The sequence below is a fragment of the Plodia interpunctella genome, chromosome 21 (genome assembly GCF_027563975.2).
Source record: "Plodia interpunctella isolate USDA-ARS_2022_Savannah chromosome 21, ilPloInte3.2, whole genome shotgun sequence".
In the NCBI taxonomy this organism is placed as follows: Eukaryota; Metazoa; Arthropoda; class Insecta; order Lepidoptera; family Pyralidae; genus Plodia; species Plodia interpunctella.
This window is the reverse complement of record NC_071314.1, coordinates 6,945,033-6,963,130: the sequence shown is the minus strand read 5'-3', so window position 1 is coordinate 6,963,130 and position 18,098 is coordinate 6,945,033. Positions and strand designations below refer to the sequence as shown.

Here is an 18,098-nt window from a genome sequence, read left to right as displayed (position 1 = left end):
TTTCAAACTCCATTTATTCCAATTCATAGTTTATCGTGTTGTGTTTCTCGAGTGCAATGACCCTGACATAGGCAAAAATAAATAAATAAATAAATAAATAAATAAATAAATAAATAAATAAATAAATAAATAAATAAATAAATAAATAAATAAATAAATAAATAAATAAATAAATAAATAAATAAATAAATAAACAAATAAATAAATGGCAGAATTTATCAATGAAAATCAACTTTGTGTGAACATGGCTCACTGAACCTACCTTTACTATGAAGCGTAGTAGTCAGGTGGCACACTCTAAGTATTATAACCAATTATTATAGATTTTTTTCGATACATTTAGGAATTCGATTTTTTATGTTTTGAATATGTGCAATATTATCAGTAATAGATACAGATAGCCCCATTTTATTTTTTGGCATAATTAAAAATGTATGGTATATAGCTGTAAAACTTTTGAAATAGTCGAGCATTTGAGGCGGTCTTTATGTTCGGGACGTAGCTGATAAACGCCTGTCGATTCAATGATAACAGTTAATTGACCGAGCGAGGTCTACAAATCAACTTGGGGCAATAATGCATTTTTTGTATGTATGTATGTATGTTTGTAACGCAGACGACCTCGGTGGCGCAATGGTAAAGTGCTTGCCTCTAAACCGAGAGGTCCCGGGTTCGATCCTCGGTCGGGTCATGATGGCAAATGATCTTTTTCTGATTGGCCCCGGTCTGTATGTTTATCTATATATGTATTTGTTATAAAATATAATATCGTCGAGTTAGTATCCCGTAACACAAGTCTCGAACTTACTTTGGGGCTAGCTAAATCTGTGTGATTTGTCCGTATATATTTATTTATTTTATTAACTTATTATTAATTAACGCGATAACTTTCGAATCTTTCATCTGATTTTGATGAAATTGAAAAGGTATGTAGAATTAATAGAATTAATAATTGTCAATAGAATTATTAAGTTCGTGGGGCATGAAAGTCGGTTCGTGGGTCGTTTTAGAAATATTCACAATTTTGTAAAAACTCAACAAAAATTTATTGTTCGCGGCGAACAACTAGTTAAATTGGTTCGAGTTTTATGACTAAGCTATTATCACGTCACAATAATGCAATAAAAACAATTAAATCCTAATACTACTATTTTAAATGCGAAAGTAGGTTTGTTGGTTTGTTTATTACCTCTTCACGCTCCATTGTACTCAACCGATCATCTTGGAATTTTGCATACATATAGTTTGAAATTCCCTTGGAAATTTACGCGTGCTCAGTCGCGGGCAAAAGCTGATGTGATATATAGTTAAGAATTAAAAAATATATATTTTGTGTATCAGTGGTGTCCACGGACGCTTGCGCGGCCCGCTGGCGATGTACCCGCCCGCGGACGACAACTACGGGTCGGAGTCGTGCGCCATCGCCGCGCTCGGCGCCGCGCCCGCGCCCGCGCTCGTCGTCGTGGCCTCGGGCTGCGCCGCGCTCTACCACTGTCTGCTGCTGCCCAACGTAAGTTTGGATTTAACGCACCTTAAGTTAAGACTTAACGCACCTTAAGTTAAGACTTAACGCACCTTAAGTTAAGACTTTAACGCACTTTAAGTTATGACTTAACGCACTTTAAGTTATGACTTAACGCACTTTAAGTTATGACTTAACGCACTTTAAGTTAAGACTTTAACGCACTTTAAGTTATGACTTAACGCACTTTAAGTTAAGACTTTAACGCACTTTAAGTTATAACTTAACGCACTTTAAGTTAAGACTTTAACGCATTTTAAGTTAAGACTTAACGCGCCTTAGGTTACACTAAAACCGCCTTAAGTTAAGACTTAATACACCTTAAGTTAAAACTTAACGCACCTCAAATTAAGACTTAACGCACCTCAAGTTAAGACTTAACGCACCTCAAGTTAAGACTTAACGCACCTCAAGTTAAGACTTAACGCACTTTAAGCTAAGACTTAACGCGCCTTAAGTTAAGACTTACACACCTTTTTTTTAACGCGTTGAAAGACCCTCGTCTCGTCCATCCAGCTACGGGAAGCCGGACGGGTATCTGGGACTCGAACCCACTAAAACCACACGGGTGCTAGATTAATTAACCTGGAAAAAAAATATTTTCCAGTAGAAAATTCACGCGGCAAAAGCCGCGGTCAAAAGCTATGTCACGTCTTTATTTACAAAAGAAACGTCCTTTCTTAGAAATGTGTTCATCCGTTTGCCTACTAAATATAAAATTATGGTTATAAAAGTATGATTTTTTTTAATTGCAGTCGTCGGACAAAGAAAACGACGACAGCCACGCCCTCTACGTGGTGGAGGCGGTCGAGCTGAACATCACTCTCAACCCGGACAGCGACTTGCAGCATTCCTATCCGGTGCATCTGTACCCGGTATGTTTCACAGTGCGTTTCATTACAATTTCACAAAGACAAGAATCAGTTTTATTATTAGACTTTTTTAAAATAATTAATCTGTCAATTTTACGAATGATTGCTTTTGAAAATGATTCGTTCCTCATGAAAATTGACCGGTCGTAATGAGAGCGCGGCCGCAGCGCTAGTAACGCTCTGAGAACCATCGTATAGTTCTTTTATTTGATCTTGATTAACAGAGTCAATAATCATCATGTCATGATTTTATTATCAAAAGAGAATAAAAAAAATATATAAAATGAGATGAGAAAAATTACGACTATCTGACACAAGCATTTGTTTATTAGGTGGTCCTAACTATATATGTATTTAACATATATGTTTAGTTAAATAAACACTGCATTTTATTTCAGAGATTTAGACTTCACAGGCACTTTTTTACGTTTTAAATTATTCATATTAATTCATTTGCCGACTAAGTGTACAAAATGGTGGTCTTAAAATTATTACTTATATCTTAGTCACTTTCTACAGGTATTGCAAATCGAGTATCCTAATCTTAACTAATATAAATGCGAAAGTAAGTTTGTTTGTTTGTTACCACTTCACGCTCAAACTACTCAACACATCGTCTTGAAATTTTGCATTCATGCAGTTTAAAGTATTGAGAAGGACATAGTGTTTCTTTTATTGAAAAATATTATGGAAATAAATAATTATTATGTAAATATAATAATTATTATTATGGAAAAATAACTGCTATATCAGTTAACGATTCAATTCTGGTCGTGTTTCGGCGAACGTCCGCGAATGTGTTAAGACGTTAAGTACGCCATTGCTACATTTTGTAATTTTATCTGATAAAGTGTAAAATACCATCTTTTTTAATTTTGTGTAATAAAGTTTCGAATATGTTATGTTTTGTTTTGTGATATAAAGGGAACGTCGATTAAACATGTAGGAATGTGGGTAGTTTCGAGATTGAATAAAGTCATTTTATCCCACGAGCTGGTGTTTAATTAAATAATAAAAATAGTCGTTGGATTATGAAGGATTATTCAGTCCGGGAATAATCAAACTGTAGATTTCAATTTAGATCTCTTAGTTGATAATAGTATTGTCCCCACAATAGATCTTACTGCCACACCCACATCTAGCAACAAACGTGCTTCTCTTTCAGGCTCCAACAAAATTAAAAAGTATGTTAAGTTAAGTAAATTTATTAAGAAATCTGAAAACATTGTTAAAAAACAAAAAAAAACATTGTTAAAGATATTAAGCAGCAAAAACTAGACTTAAAAGTACAATTAATGGCTTGTCAAGATACTATCAAATGCAATAAGAAAGTTATAAAAGAATTACAAGATAAAATATGTTCTTTGCAATCCGAGTTACAGTCAATATCTAGCAGATATGAGCTTTCAAGGAATACCATCAAGGAATATAATCAGGCTGTACACAAGTTAATAGAAGAAAAAAATTTGTGTAAATGTAGTTGGGCCACTGAAAAGCAGGCTGTGGAAGCGTCCTTAACTGACAATACTGCTAGTGCAGCAGCCTCAATCATGACAGAGTCTGAGTTGCTTCCAGAGACTTCGCCCCCTATACAGGCGTCCCTGGAAGCTTCTCAGATAGACGCGACCATCATTACTAATTCTAGTTCTTCGGTTAGGTCAAATCCTATTGACTGTAAGACCCCAAGAACGATTATTTACTCAGATGAATTGGGCATTAACTTAGGTCCGTTGGTGTCAAATTACACTACACAAAGTGTTAGCAATATATGTATGCCAGGAGCTCATATTTCTCAAATGATGTCTAGAATAAAATGTGAAAAAATAGATAGTAATACCACATTAATATTAACTATAGGTAATGCCTCAAATTTCTCCCGTTTAGACATTACAAATTACATTGAAATTTTATCTGAAATAGAGAACTCGGGTGTTGGTCAGATAATATTTAGTCTATTTCCTTTTACTAAAAATAGCTCTAATAATAAGTATATACACTCCATAAATACATGTATATACAACTTGACTTGGAAATTTAAAAAATTATACATTTTGGACCTGAATAAATATATAAATAATTGCATATATAACAATGGTACTGTGCACCTACCTTATAGATTTAAGCTGACCATTGCTAAACTCTTAGCATTCAATATTTATAGACCCGTTATAGCCGATATAACGAAATTACCAAATATTAGTACAAGTACTAATAATTTAGTTTTAAACTAGATAATAAGACAGCGATGAAGCCCTCCTATTTAAATCTTATACATCAAAATATCCAGGGCTTCACCAGCAAATTCAGTGAAGTTTGTTTATTTTTAGAAAATAATAGTATTGATATTTTCTGTGTAACTGAACACTTTTTTAGAAATGAAATTAAATTAAATTTTCCCGATAAGTATATATTAACAAGTGCATTCGTAAGACAAAATGCCGAACACGGAGGATCATTAATACTATTAAATAAGAGTTATAAGTATAAAGAAAGGAAAGACATAGTAAGTCTATCAGTTGAATGCACTATAGAACTTTCTTGTGTGGAGCCATCAGCTTGTTGCGAAACTCTTTTAGACGTTTTGGAGGAAGCACTCAGGCGAGTTACATCTAACAATAAGCATATAATTGTATGCGGTTATTTTAATATAGACATTTTAGTTTCATGTTCGGAAACCAATGGATTTAAAAATCTACTAGACTCATTTAACTTAAAGCATACATTCTTTGAACCCACTAGAATAACCTCGACCTCAGGCAGATGTATAGATAACGTTTTCTGCGATTGCGCTGTTTATAATCAAAAACTGTTCGCCTGTCTGGGGTCTGACCACCTAGGTCTATAGGTATCACTTATACGTGACGGAAAGTCTGACCTAAGCACCGCTCCTGTAACTTGTAGGCCTCTAACTAAGCAACGTAAAATGCGTTTTCGCGAATCCGTTTATAACAAATTGCCAGATGCAGACCTCACAAAAAACCCGAATGACCAATACAATGAGGTGTTCAATATAGTAGAAAAAGAATTCAAAAAATCTTTTCCGTTCAAAACTTTCATCAAGAAAGATAAACTTAACTTTTGTGATTGGGCCTCAAACGGTATCTATATTAGTAGAAATAGACTTTATGAACTTTATGGCCAAAAACAGTACAATTTTAATGCAGAATTCATAACATGTTAAACGGTATTCTAAAACTTTTAAAAAAGTATGTTCTGTCGCGAAAAATTTGTATTTAACTAATAAAATAAAAAATTCGAGTGATAAAATAAAGACGGCTTGGTCCATCATAAATAAAGAGACTGGTAAAACTAACACGCGCGACGTAAATTTTGTATTAAAACTTGACGGTAAAACCATAAGTGCAGATGACGAAGTTTCCAACGAATTTAATAATTTATTTTCCAACATTTCTAAGAATATCACAGAATCCCTTTCCTCTTGCTCCAATGCGGCAGATGACCTATTAAAAAGAAATGCTCCGAACCCTAAGTCCACTTTTACATTCAGACATATTACACCAGATGAAATTATATCTGCTTTTAAAGCCCTAAATGTTAAAAACACTGAGGACCTGTGGGGGATTTCCGTCTCAGTATTGAGCAGCATTATTGACCTGATTGCTCCTCACCTAACCATAATATTCAATAAATGTATATCTGAAGGCGTGTTCCCAGACTTAATGAAAATAAGAAAAGTAATTCCTCTATTTAAACAAGGCGTTAAACATGATCCCACAAACTATAGACCTATTTCTATATTACCCACTCTAAGTAAAATATTTGAAAAAAATATTTTGAGTCAACTTGTGTCGTATTTTAATATAAATAAAATTTTACATAATCGTCAATACGGTTTCACCAAAGGTCGTTCAACTTCTGATGCAGCAGCCACTTTAGTTAAAATAATTAATGAAGCTTGGGAATCCAAGCAAGATGTCGTAGGTATTTTCTGTGACTTATCGAAAGCTTTTGACTGTGTAGATCATAATATACTCAAAAATAAACTTCAACATTATGGTGTCACTGGCGCGGCTCTTAGTGTTCTTTCGTCTTACCTAGATAATAGAACACAGAGAGTAGAAATTAACAAAACAATTTCCTATAGTGCACCTGTTCACATAGGCGTACCTCAAGGCTCCATTATCGGTCCCTTTTTGTTTTTGGTTTATATTAACGACCTCCCATGCTTTGCCCAACATTTATGCGAAGTAGTTCTATTTGCAGACGATACATCCTTATTATTTAAAGTCGATAGAAAAAGTGAAAACTATAACTTTATAAGTAATAGCATGTCGGTAGTGTTTAACTGGTTTACAACCAACAACTTAGCTCTAAATACAGAGAAAACAAAATGTATTAAATTCTCTCTCTTAAATAACTCGCACAATGTTATACCTTTAACAGTAAATGGTAAAGCTCTAGAATGGGTACATAGTACTAAATTCCTGGGCATCACTATGGACGACAAATTAAAGTGGGATAAACATATTGAAATCACGGCCAAAAAACTTAGTACGGCAGCTTTTGCAGTGAGAAGGATCAGACAGTGTACGAACATAGATAAAGCTAAACTTGTGTATTTCAGCTGCTTTCATAGCATTATGTCCTACGGACTATTAGTTTGGGGTAATGCAGCTGAGATAGGAAAAATTTTTGTATTACAGAAAGGAGCTATCCGTTTTATTTATGGGTTAAAACCTCGAGATTATCTTCAAGAACTCTTCAAATCAATTAACATCCTCACTGTTGTATCTCAGTATATCTTTGATGTGCTTATTTTTGTCAAATCAAATTCACATTTATATAAAAAATTAAACGAAGTAAATTGTGTAAACACTATAAATAAGCGCAACTCGTGAACGGGTGCTGCCAGAGGGAACTGGTCATCTCGTTTCTCATATATTTTCATGTAAGTTAATTGTGTTTCACATCGATATATATATATATTATAATCAGCATTCGGATCACAATCATAACCTGTTTTGATATACCTTTTGACTATGTACATTATGTACTTTTATATATTATTAGAAAAAAAAAACATTGTAAGAAACAATAATGGTAAGCCGATCTGGCATGATAGGGACCAACACTGTTCAAATGAGTTTCTTTCGGCATTTCTTCTCAGCAGTGGTCGTTCCGAAATGCTAGTAGTTTGTAGCTTGTGAGAAATAACTATAAATATAAAAATTGACGAGAAAAAGTGCCTGTGAAGGTCTAATTTCTGAATAAATGATTTGAATTTGAATTTGAAAATAGAAGATTTACGAATAGAATTGGTGAAGTGTGCTGCAAAAAAAAGCAAAATAAAATAAATTCTTAAAATTTATTAAAATGTATGGAGTCAGTTCTACAACCGCAATTTTGAAAATGACGTGGACAATATAGGGTATATGTGAAAATAAGTAAATGTAATTTCCAGTGCACGTCGAACACGTACGTGTGCGTGCACGCGGGCGGCGCGCACGCAGTGTCGCTGTGCGCGCTGCAGCCGCCGCTCGCGGAGTTCGCGCGCGCGGATGACGGTCAGTGAGATATTTTTCTTTTCTTCAGCACTCGATCACAATCGTAATATTATTTTGTTTACATATACCTATCACTAGACATATATACGATAGAATGCCTATAGAACAAGTTTATTTGTTATACAAATTAAAATACCCCCGAATTTCAATATTCATTTCGCTACGACGGCTGAACCGATTTTCATGTAACATGGCTAAGAACACTCGGGATAAAATTATCTATGACTAAACGAAAATCGATTCATCCGTTTGGGAGCTACGTTGACACAGACAGACACGTCGAACTTATACCAACCCTCTATTTGCATCAAATGTTAAATACAAACATTTTCTATTTCATATCGGTATATGTATGTCACACAAATTCCGCTGTACCGGAATGGACTTGATAGCTTATTGCTTAAAAGCACTGTACTGTGACGTGGTTTCGATTTCCGCTCAAGTTTTAGTTCTTTTTTATCTCATTACTTAATCTTTATTTATTACAGAGGGGGCAGAAACAATTCTATCAACTATATTCGCGAAGCCGAGCGTGGCGCGGCACCTCGTGTGCACGAGCGGCCACAACGCCGCGTTTCACCCGCCCGCAGGTAACATCACAAATGGTGTCAGCCAAAGTAATTGGCTATTCGACTGAATAAAAAAAATTAAATGTATGAAGATAGTAATAGATAATCAATGTATTTATATTTGACGACCTCGGTGGCGCAGTGGTAAAGTGCTTGCCTCTGAACCGAGAGGTCCCGGGTTCGATCCCCGGTCGAGTCATGATAGAAAATGATCTTTTTCTGATTGGCCCGGATCGCCTTATAAAATATAGTATCGTCCGATTAACGATAAAATTATTAGATGATGTGACTGTGTTTCAAGCAAAATTACGTTACACAAGATGTTTGTTTGAATGCTAAAATTTTGTCAAACATTAGCGTATACAGAAATATTAATATAAACCGTAAAAGAGGAGGGTGACTTTTGCAAAGTTTTGAATGCGAAAGTGGTCCGACAGGCCGCCAGACCACATCTATCCGATACGTCATCGCCAAGCGAGAGGCAAGCTGCTGGAGTAAAAGAGACGCAAGCATTGTGTGTAGATCAGAGGCACGACACAATAGTTGAAAATCAAAGCAGTGCGGATATTGAGTCATTTGTGCTTCCGTACTGAGGCTTTAGTGGGGACTAGACTGCTGTCTCAGTGATTCGATCGTCAACACCCGAGCGTCGAGAATGTAAACAATAACTTTATTGCCACTATTAATGATGCGGTTTATCATTTCCTTCTCCATATTTTTTTCCTGCTTTTAATCAAAACAATTGGTACAGGTCTACCACTTTTATAAGTTACACCGATGTGTACCTGCGCAGAAGTCTAATTTTTATACGGCGCGAAAATATTTTAGCCAATCAGAGCGCGCCGTGTTTGTTCACCCGCGAACTGAGCACGCGGCGCGTCGTACGCACGAATCATTTCATTTTTTTTTGGATTTTAAGACTTATGCCCTATGTAATATGATCGTTATTTTATTGAATTTGTATTCGGTTTGATTCGACTTAACTTATAAACGTGATACTGTACTTTTAACTTTCTTTAACAGGAGTCGCTCTAACTCCACCACCGTTGCCAGCGCTATTGGTGCTGTGTGCGGATGGCAATCTGTTAAATAGGTCAGTATGTTATTAGCATAGTTGTGTACTCGATTATTATATCTATTCATTTACTATCTGTTTACCCGCGGCTTCGCCCGCGTGTAATTCCCACGGGAACAGTTATTTTACGGGATGAAAGGTACCCTATGTCCTGCTGTATACTCCCGGCTTCGACCGCGTAAATTTCCCACGGGAACAGTTATTTTTACGGGATGAAAGGTACACTATGTCCTACTCTAAACTTTAAACTACATGTATGCAAAATTTCAAGACGATTGGTTGAGTAGATAGAGCGTGAAGAGATGACAAACAAATGAGCAAACTTACTTTCGCATTTATAATATTAGTTAGGATATATTGCTTTGCTATTTTTTGCCGAGGTTGTGTGTCTCTTAGTCAACTTTTCTCTGCACGTTCCTGGTTTTATTCGGGGTTGTGAAGCCGCGAAGCCCGGTATCCGCGTAAAAAAACATTTTGAAATTTTGAAAATTCAGCTGTGATTTTACAACCGGCCGCCTGCCTGACGTCAACCCTCCTTGGGAGTACTATTGTTGCCTATCAGCTGCCTAGGCTCTGTGTCCCTTAGTCGCCTTGTACGACATCCACGGGAGTATATGGAGTGGTCCTATTTGAGTAGTTTGTAGCTTTGGTAAATATCATTTATGACGTGAAAAAGCCCGGTATCCGCGTAAAAAAACATTTTGAAATTTTGAAGATTCGGCTGTGACTTTAGAACCGGCCGCTTGCCTGACGTCAACCCTCCTTGGGGGTGCTATTTTTGCCTATCAGCTGCTTAGGCTCTGTGTCCCTTAGTCGCCTTGTACGACATCCACGGGAGGATATGGAGTGGTCCTATTTTAGTAGTTTGTAGCTTTGGTAAATATCATTTAGAATATGACGTGAAAAAGTGCCTGTGAAGGCTTAATTTCTGAATAAGTTATTCGATTGTAGGGCGGAACCACACTGTCTCTTAGTCAACTTGTTGTGCAACAAACTTACTACTCAGTTCTTGCGCGGCCCGATCGGACGGCAATCCTATTGTTTTTCTTTATTATCATTTTATATATTTTTAAATATGCTATTATTAACATTTGAATGCTATTGACAACGGCTAAATAGGCTTGTTCTAAACTATAATGTGGATAGTGTATTATCTACCCTATTTAAGCAAATAAAATTATTTGATTTATATATTTATCTTCTGGCATATATCATCATCATGGGGTGCCATCTTCGAATTGAAGTTTGGAGGTCAGCATACGGAAGCCCTCGCGGCTTTGGGCCGCTATTTTCAGTTGTTGGTTGTCTACGCCAGACACCACAACTCTAGGCGCGTCCCGCCCGCGACCCTCGCGCGGCAGCCAATGGCTATCGAACACGACAATTTAAATTTTATTCCTGCGCGCGCACTACAAATCTAGTTTTTTCTATTGTTTTTTTTCCTGTCATTCGATTCGATTTCTGTTTTTCATTATATTAATTTGTAAGAACAAAGAAAAATATAATTATCTAATTCTTAGCTCCAAGTTTTTTATTTTAACTACCTATTAGTTCCGTAACGAACATTGGTTGTATCTAAGTCCGGTCCGATCCTTTATGTCATCAAATCACCTTCGTCGAGGGCGGCCAGGAGGTCTTTTGCCAGGGATTTTGCCTTCAAGAATCAGTCTTAGAAATTCATACTGGCATGTAGGGTTAAATAAATATATTATTTATGTAACAGAACACTGGAACCCTACGATCTTGAAGAACAACTGTACAAAGAACTTCAGTTGAAGAATCCAGCTTTAGAGGAAGAAGACATCGCGAGTATTCTAAAAGAAGTAAGTAAGTTTTTCTATATTTCTACGGATCCTATTATTGTAAAACAAAATCGAGAAGCTGCTTTCTACATCTCTATCTTCAAAACTTAAAAAACTTAAACTTAAATAATACATTTTAATCACACAGTTGACCTCTAGTGGCAACTTTTTGTTTATTTAGAATTTAATTAGGTTGTAAATAAAGTTTTTGGTTACATAATTATCTAAACATACATATTTAATTTATTTTTATATATAATAATAATTAAGACTTGTAAACGTGGTTGTTATAATCTCTTTATTTAAAACCTTATCACTTATCGCTTACATAGAAGTTAGGGTCACAAAATAAAACGGAATTTCAAAATATTACGAATAATCGACGCGCGAATATGGCGCGGGGGCGCGAATATACGCATTTAAAAAATGGTAAGCCCTTCTGGCATAATAGGGACCAACAACATTTCTTCTCAGCAGTGGTCGTTCCGAAATGCTAGTAATTTGTAGCTTTGGTAAACATCATTTACTTTAGAATATGACGTGAAAAAGTGCCTGTGAAGGCCTATTTTCTGAATAAATGATTTGATTATATATAATAATTGTAAACAATTAACAAAATTAAACTTACTTGTACAAAACTAATCATATATAAACAAATCATATATAGGTAATAAGTTATATTACAAAAGAAATTTTAAAACTATAAGTAATTCTTCTGTTTCTTCGTAGGTCATATTTAGGAGGGTTTCAAGGAGGATTTTTTTGCAATACTATAAGTGAGAGGATAAAAACTTAGTTTTTCATTTAATCTGTTGTAAAGAAGTGTACCAAGAAAAAGGAAAAATCTATGAGTGAACGCGTGTTTTGTTTCTACGCTTTTAAAGCAAACAATATATTTCCGTCTTTTAACAACCAATCTTGACCATCGTATTTGGTATTGCAATTGCAAAAAAAATATCTTTCTTCATATGACGATCTCCGTGGCCTAATGGTCATCATGTCAGCCTGCTACACTGGAGGTCCCGGGTTCATACCTCGGTCAGGTCAAGATGGATTATTATTTTTATATATCACTATAAATAAATAAATATATTAGGACAAATCACACAAATTGAGCTAGCCCAAAAGTAAGTTCTAGACTTGTGTTACGGGATACTAACTCAACGATACTATATTTTATAACAAATACATATATAGATAGACATCCAAGACCCGGGCCAATCAGAAAAAGATCATTTAGATATAAAAATTGACGAGAAAAAGTGCCTGTGAAGGTATAATTTGTGAATAAATGATTTTAATTTGAATTTTGAACATTTTCCATCATGACGGGTTCGAACCCGGGACCTCTCGGTTCAGAGGCAAGCACTTTACCACTGCGCCACCGAGGTCGTCGCTATAGTCGATATAGTATCGTTGAGTTAGTATCCCATAACACAAGTCTCGAACTTACTTTGGGTCTAGCTCAATCTGTGTGATCTGTCCGTACCTATATATTTATTTTAATATTTATTTACTTGACAGACTGTACACTATTAATATTTTCCAGCGTCAGAAGTTATCGTTCACGGCCATCATACAGGAGATACTGACGAGGGACGTCTCCCAGCCGATTCTCAATGTGAACACCGCTGAGGAACCCACTCCCAAGGAGAGTTTGGAAGTAAGTCTATCTCTTTCTCTTTCTCTGTCTAATAGTTTCTAGCTTTTGAAAAATTGGCGTATATTTTTGATGTGAAAAAGTGTTTTTAAATTTCTGAATAAATGATAGACGTTGCTTCTTTTATTTTCGCCTATTCTCGGTTCCATTTGATTAGCATTAAATCTATTTTATTTTTTATTTTATTATTTGGGATTGATAAATGTTTAAATTTTAAAAAAATATATTATTTAGTTATGATTTTAAATTTTGAAGTTTATTGTTTAAATTACATAATATTAACATAGTCTATACGGGTGAATTTCACGAGCGTTTGAACTCCGCCGCGGACTGTCATTTGTGTTTATTGAATTGTACCATACACAGCGATCAATTTAATTGCCCTATTATATATATAAATAAGTAAAGTATTGGTACAATGTTAATTTTATAAATGTTTTTTTTTTTTTAATATTTTGTTCAAAAAAATTGTGTCGTGTTCAAACGCTCGTGAAGTTCACTCATAAGCAGGAGGTACTAACATATTATGAGTCTCTATTTGTTCAAGGAACTTATATGCTTACTGGAATGATTACGAATAACAAATGTCGAAATAAAGACATCGAAAATTAGACCTATTCGCTTTGTTATAAAGACCACATTTCCACAATGCTCGCGTGGCAAACACCTAAAGTTTCTGAAATTGGGCACCAAAATTTGTAGCCATCCCTTTCTGGCAAACTGTTATTGTCCATATGCAATAGAAAAATGTCTACAAATTTCAGATTCAAGTTTACGAACGGCTTTGCTTATTCCTAGTTTAGTATTATAAATTCTTTGCTGTCGTTTCAATAAATAAATAAAATAGGAAATTCATGAATTAATTGGTGTATAAAATCGCAAATGTGAAACATGACGTACGGTATGACAGCTAGTGACGCAAGCAACAGTGAAGCTGCGCACAGAGTACATGTGCCGGCAGCAGCGCGCCGGCGCGGCGCTGCGGCGCAAGCTGGCCGCGGCGCGCGCGCTGGCCGCGCGCCACGACGCCTGGCTGCGGCATCTGCAGGTGCGTATATATATATATATATATTGTCTTTTTCCATGGATGTATTTATTTAACTTCATATTGCTTTTCTTTTTAAAATTCTATTCGTCTATTATATATATTTTTCTATTCGCGAAAAAATAATTATATAAAAACTCGGTAAAGGAGTTTGTTTTATAATATATTTGTTACTCATTCACGCAAAGTCTACTGGACGGATTGTTATGAAGGAGTAAGCGTTGGTGAATTTGTATGTTTGAGGTGGGTTACCTTCAAAAATACCGAACCGATTTCAAAATCTTTCACCATTAGAAAGATACACTATCCCAGATTTCTATAGACTATATTTTATCTCAAAATTCCCACGGGAGCGAAGCCCCGGGGCGCAGCTAATAGTAAATAAAGATAAAAATAGAAATGTTTAATGTTCCAGACTGAAATAGATGATGCTCGAGCGAACACCACCGCGCTTCAAGAGAAATGTGCTTTGGCTGAGAAACACCAAGATGACATCAAATACAGGTGTTACTATTAATTCTAATATTTGACATTTTCTTGTCATAAAAAAGCCAAAGAATTTTTGAGATCATTTCAACGGTATTATCGATAAGCCCAATAAGTACTTATGGTATATTTAGTATATATATTATTACATACCAACATATCCGTTTGTATTATAGTACAGTATATATGTTGACCTATAATTTACTTAATATGCAACGTATTTTCTTATGTGATAAGCAATACCCAATGGTAGACTCAGGATCTGCTCCCGACGAGGGAACTCCTCAACGGTTCACTGCACATACATGATTTTTGTCACGCTTTGAATGCAACAAGACCATGCTTATGTTATATCGACGTTTTCGTTAATATATTGTTAATTAATAACTGAAATGCCAGAACATGGTTGCAATCTGTTGAATAAAAAATGCGCATCCACGATTACCAAATGCACTTTTTAACACACAACAAAACATTATTCCTCTGCTTGATTTCCCTTCAGTGACATCTGTCTTGTTGACGTTTACTGACGCGGCGCTAGTCCCGCAATGTTGCCAGCGCTAGTCCCGCAATGTTGCCAGCGCTAGTCCCGCAATGTTGCCAGCGCTAGTCCCGCAATGTTGCCAGCGCTAGTCCCGCAATGTTGCCAGCGCGCGATTACTTAACGAGTGTACCGAGCGCACACTAGCGCCACATGCCATATTTTTATCCATTTCTTATAAACAGAAACAATTTTAAATATCTGATTCGGTCTAATTATGCATCCGTTGATAAAGGGCTGAATTAAAAAGTATTGTTGTTTTATTGTAGGCGAAATTTTAGGAAATATAAAGGATTACTTAGCAAAGTATACAGCATTGGAAAAAGTAATGCTTACGTATGATTTAATTACGAGCTATGTACGCGCGTGGCCTATTGCCCGGTCGTTGCAGTGGCGCGTGAGCCGGCCGCCGGTCGTTTCCCGCACCACGCATTCGTCTTGGCGTAGACATTTATATTGGACACAGTTGCCACAATCTACTAAACGGAAAACTGTGGCCACTGAAGTCTGTTTAGTAAATTGTGACTACACATTTTACAATAGAAAACTATGTTATTTTCGACGATCTCGGTGGCGCAGTGGTAAAGTGCTTGCCTCTGAACCGAGAGGGCCCGCGTTCGATCTAAATAATAATAAATAAATATTTATTTATTATTATTTATTATTAGGACAAATCACACAGATTGAGCTAGCCCCAAAGTAAGTTCGAGACTTGTGTTATGGGATACTAACTCAACGATACTATATTTTATAACGAATACATATATAGATAAACATCTAAGACCCGGGCCAATCAGAAAAAGATCACTTCCCATCATGACCCGACCGGGGATCGAACCCGGGACCTCTCGGTTCGGTGGCAAGAACCTTACCACTGCGCCACCGAGGTCGTCAATTTCGTAAACACAAAAGAGCAGTCAATTACACATTATCAATATATAGATGTTCGGCGGTGATACGAGGTTTGCGCGGTGCTTCGACCACAACGGCGGCAGAAAGGGAAATGTTAGCTGAGCTGACTCGATATAAAAGCGTCAGTGAAAAACTGCAAGAAAGGATACTCATGTTGCAGCAACATGCACGCAACAAGACTAAGGAGGTTAGCTGGCATAATTTATGACGACGAATGACGTTCATCGAAAAATGTGCTTTAAATCGTCGTCTGTAGATATATTTTACTTTGACAACACGAGAGCTGGCAGTGGGCAATCCGCTATTTTGTTGTCATTGTAAAGTAAGTCTACAAAGTACGGTTTAAAGCTCAATTTCCAATGAACGTCATCTTGCTGACGCATGAGTTAGCTGGCATAATTTATTTTGTCACGATAAAATAATCCTAATAATATTATTATATAAATGCGAAAGTTTGTGAGGATGTATATTTGTTACACTGTCACGCAAAATCTACTGGACAGATTGTTGTGAAATTTAGTGCACGAGTTGGAATATAACCTGGAATAACACACGGGGTACTTTTTATCCCGAAATTCCCACGGGAGCGAAGCCCCGGGGCTCATGTATTCCACGTTTTTTCGTGATTTATAGCTTTTATTTTTCGTATTAATTTACATCACATTACGTTACATCTTAACTGTAGCGGAATCGAACATAGAGTTAACGTTGTATAGAAACGACATTGAAACTAAAAAAGGAAAAATATTGTATTTATTACGTTTAGACAAAAGTCTTAGAACAAAAGATGTCAGTCTTTTATGTACCTTATGGAAGGTTATGCGTTAGATACCAGTAACCATGCATATGTATTTCCAGTTGAAACAATGGCAAGAAGACTACAAGAAGAAAGACATAGCGTTGGGGAGATCTCACAGCGAAACCATCTCCTCCATATTGCAGCAACAGTAAGTGTTTTATAGATAGATAAATGATTTATTTGTTGTCTGTAAACACACAATTTACATAATTAACCAAATGACATTGACACTCGTAATTTTTTGTTTTTAAACTGTTCGAATATTGAAATTTAACTAAATGAACACAAATACGGAGACGGGCACAACACAACCAGAATCGCAGATCGCTTGATCATAAGAAGAAATATTTGGGAACCAAACCCAGGATTGTTACGCATTTGTTGTATAATTTTGTACATTCATAATCTATCAACATCTAAAAAATCACTGCTTTTCTGGGCTTTATGCTTATCCTTTGTACATTTCTATATATTTGATTTTGAAAAATAAGATTCTAAAGAAACTCCATTCCTTTTTTCAGGACGAGTCAAATATCTACTCTCATAGAAGAAACGAAGCTTCTAAAAGACCAACTCAGTATTGTGTAATTTTTTTTATTGATTTATCTGAATGTGTACTTTAAATGATTTTGTTTAAAATTGTTTCAACTGTCTGAAGGCATCTGATTTATATCATAGCATACTACCACACCGCTCCCACCCGGCAAGATGACGTCCAATGTAAAATGAACGTTAAGCCGTTCTCTGTAGACACACTTTACATTGACAACAAACTGACCGCTCGCTGTCAGCCCTCGTCTTGTCAAAGTAAAGTATGCCTACACAAAACGCCTTAAAGCTCACTTTTCAATGAACATTATCTCGCGGGTGGGAGCGGTGCGGTAGAAGTATGCTGGTCTTTAACTTCACTAGTGCCATTTTTGCGACGATATATGAATAATTAAGTAAATTATTTCTGTTAAATTACTAATTTTTCAACGAATATTTTTCAGTAAAAATGGCGATAAATATGTTTATTTCTTATCGATCGAATTGCTTAAATTGGTGTCAGATTTTATTCAATCGCCTAAAGGTATCAAATATGTTGAAAAACGTCGTATGATGCACGCGTGCAATTATCACTAAGAAGTGATAATTGCACGCCTCGTATCTTATATTTAATTTGTATACTTGACAGTAATGTAACATGTTTTAATTTTTTTTAATAGTAGTGAAATTTTTGGATATAAATTTCACCACGGAGCATATTGTGTTTTGGTATTTTTTTGTTCATTAAAGATAAAATAGAAT

General features: G+C 35.8%; 1 protein-coding gene across 1 annotated transcript in view; it reads left to right on the top strand.

Annotated features, from left to right (window-relative positions):
- Positions 1 to 17,926, top strand: part of mbo (members only) — a 119,767-nt gene extending 101,841 nt beyond the window's left edge. Inside the window, exons 5-16 of the mRNA XM_053761455.2 lie at positions 1,342 to 1,510; positions 2,278 to 2,397; positions 7,817 to 7,919; positions 8,408 to 8,509; positions 9,512 to 9,581; positions 11,287 to 11,386; positions 12,915 to 13,028; positions 13,936 to 14,073; positions 14,486 to 14,574; positions 16,040 to 16,196; positions 16,868 to 16,956; positions 17,330 to 17,926. Coding sequence (XP_053617430.1) covers positions 1,342 to 1,510; positions 2,278 to 2,397; positions 7,817 to 7,919; positions 8,408 to 8,509; positions 9,512 to 9,581; positions 11,287 to 11,386; positions 12,915 to 13,028; positions 13,936 to 14,073; positions 14,486 to 14,574; positions 16,040 to 16,196; positions 16,868 to 16,956; positions 17,330 to 17,396 — 1,318 coding nt within the window. The 3' untranslated portion in view covers positions 17,397 to 17,926. The remainder of the gene's footprint in view (positions 1 to 1,341; positions 1,511 to 2,277; positions 2,398 to 7,816; positions 7,920 to 8,407; positions 8,510 to 9,511; positions 9,582 to 11,286; positions 11,387 to 12,914; positions 13,029 to 13,935; positions 14,074 to 14,485; positions 14,575 to 16,039; positions 16,197 to 16,867; positions 16,957 to 17,329) is intronic.
- Positions 17,927 to 18,098: the final 172 nt, after the last annotated feature.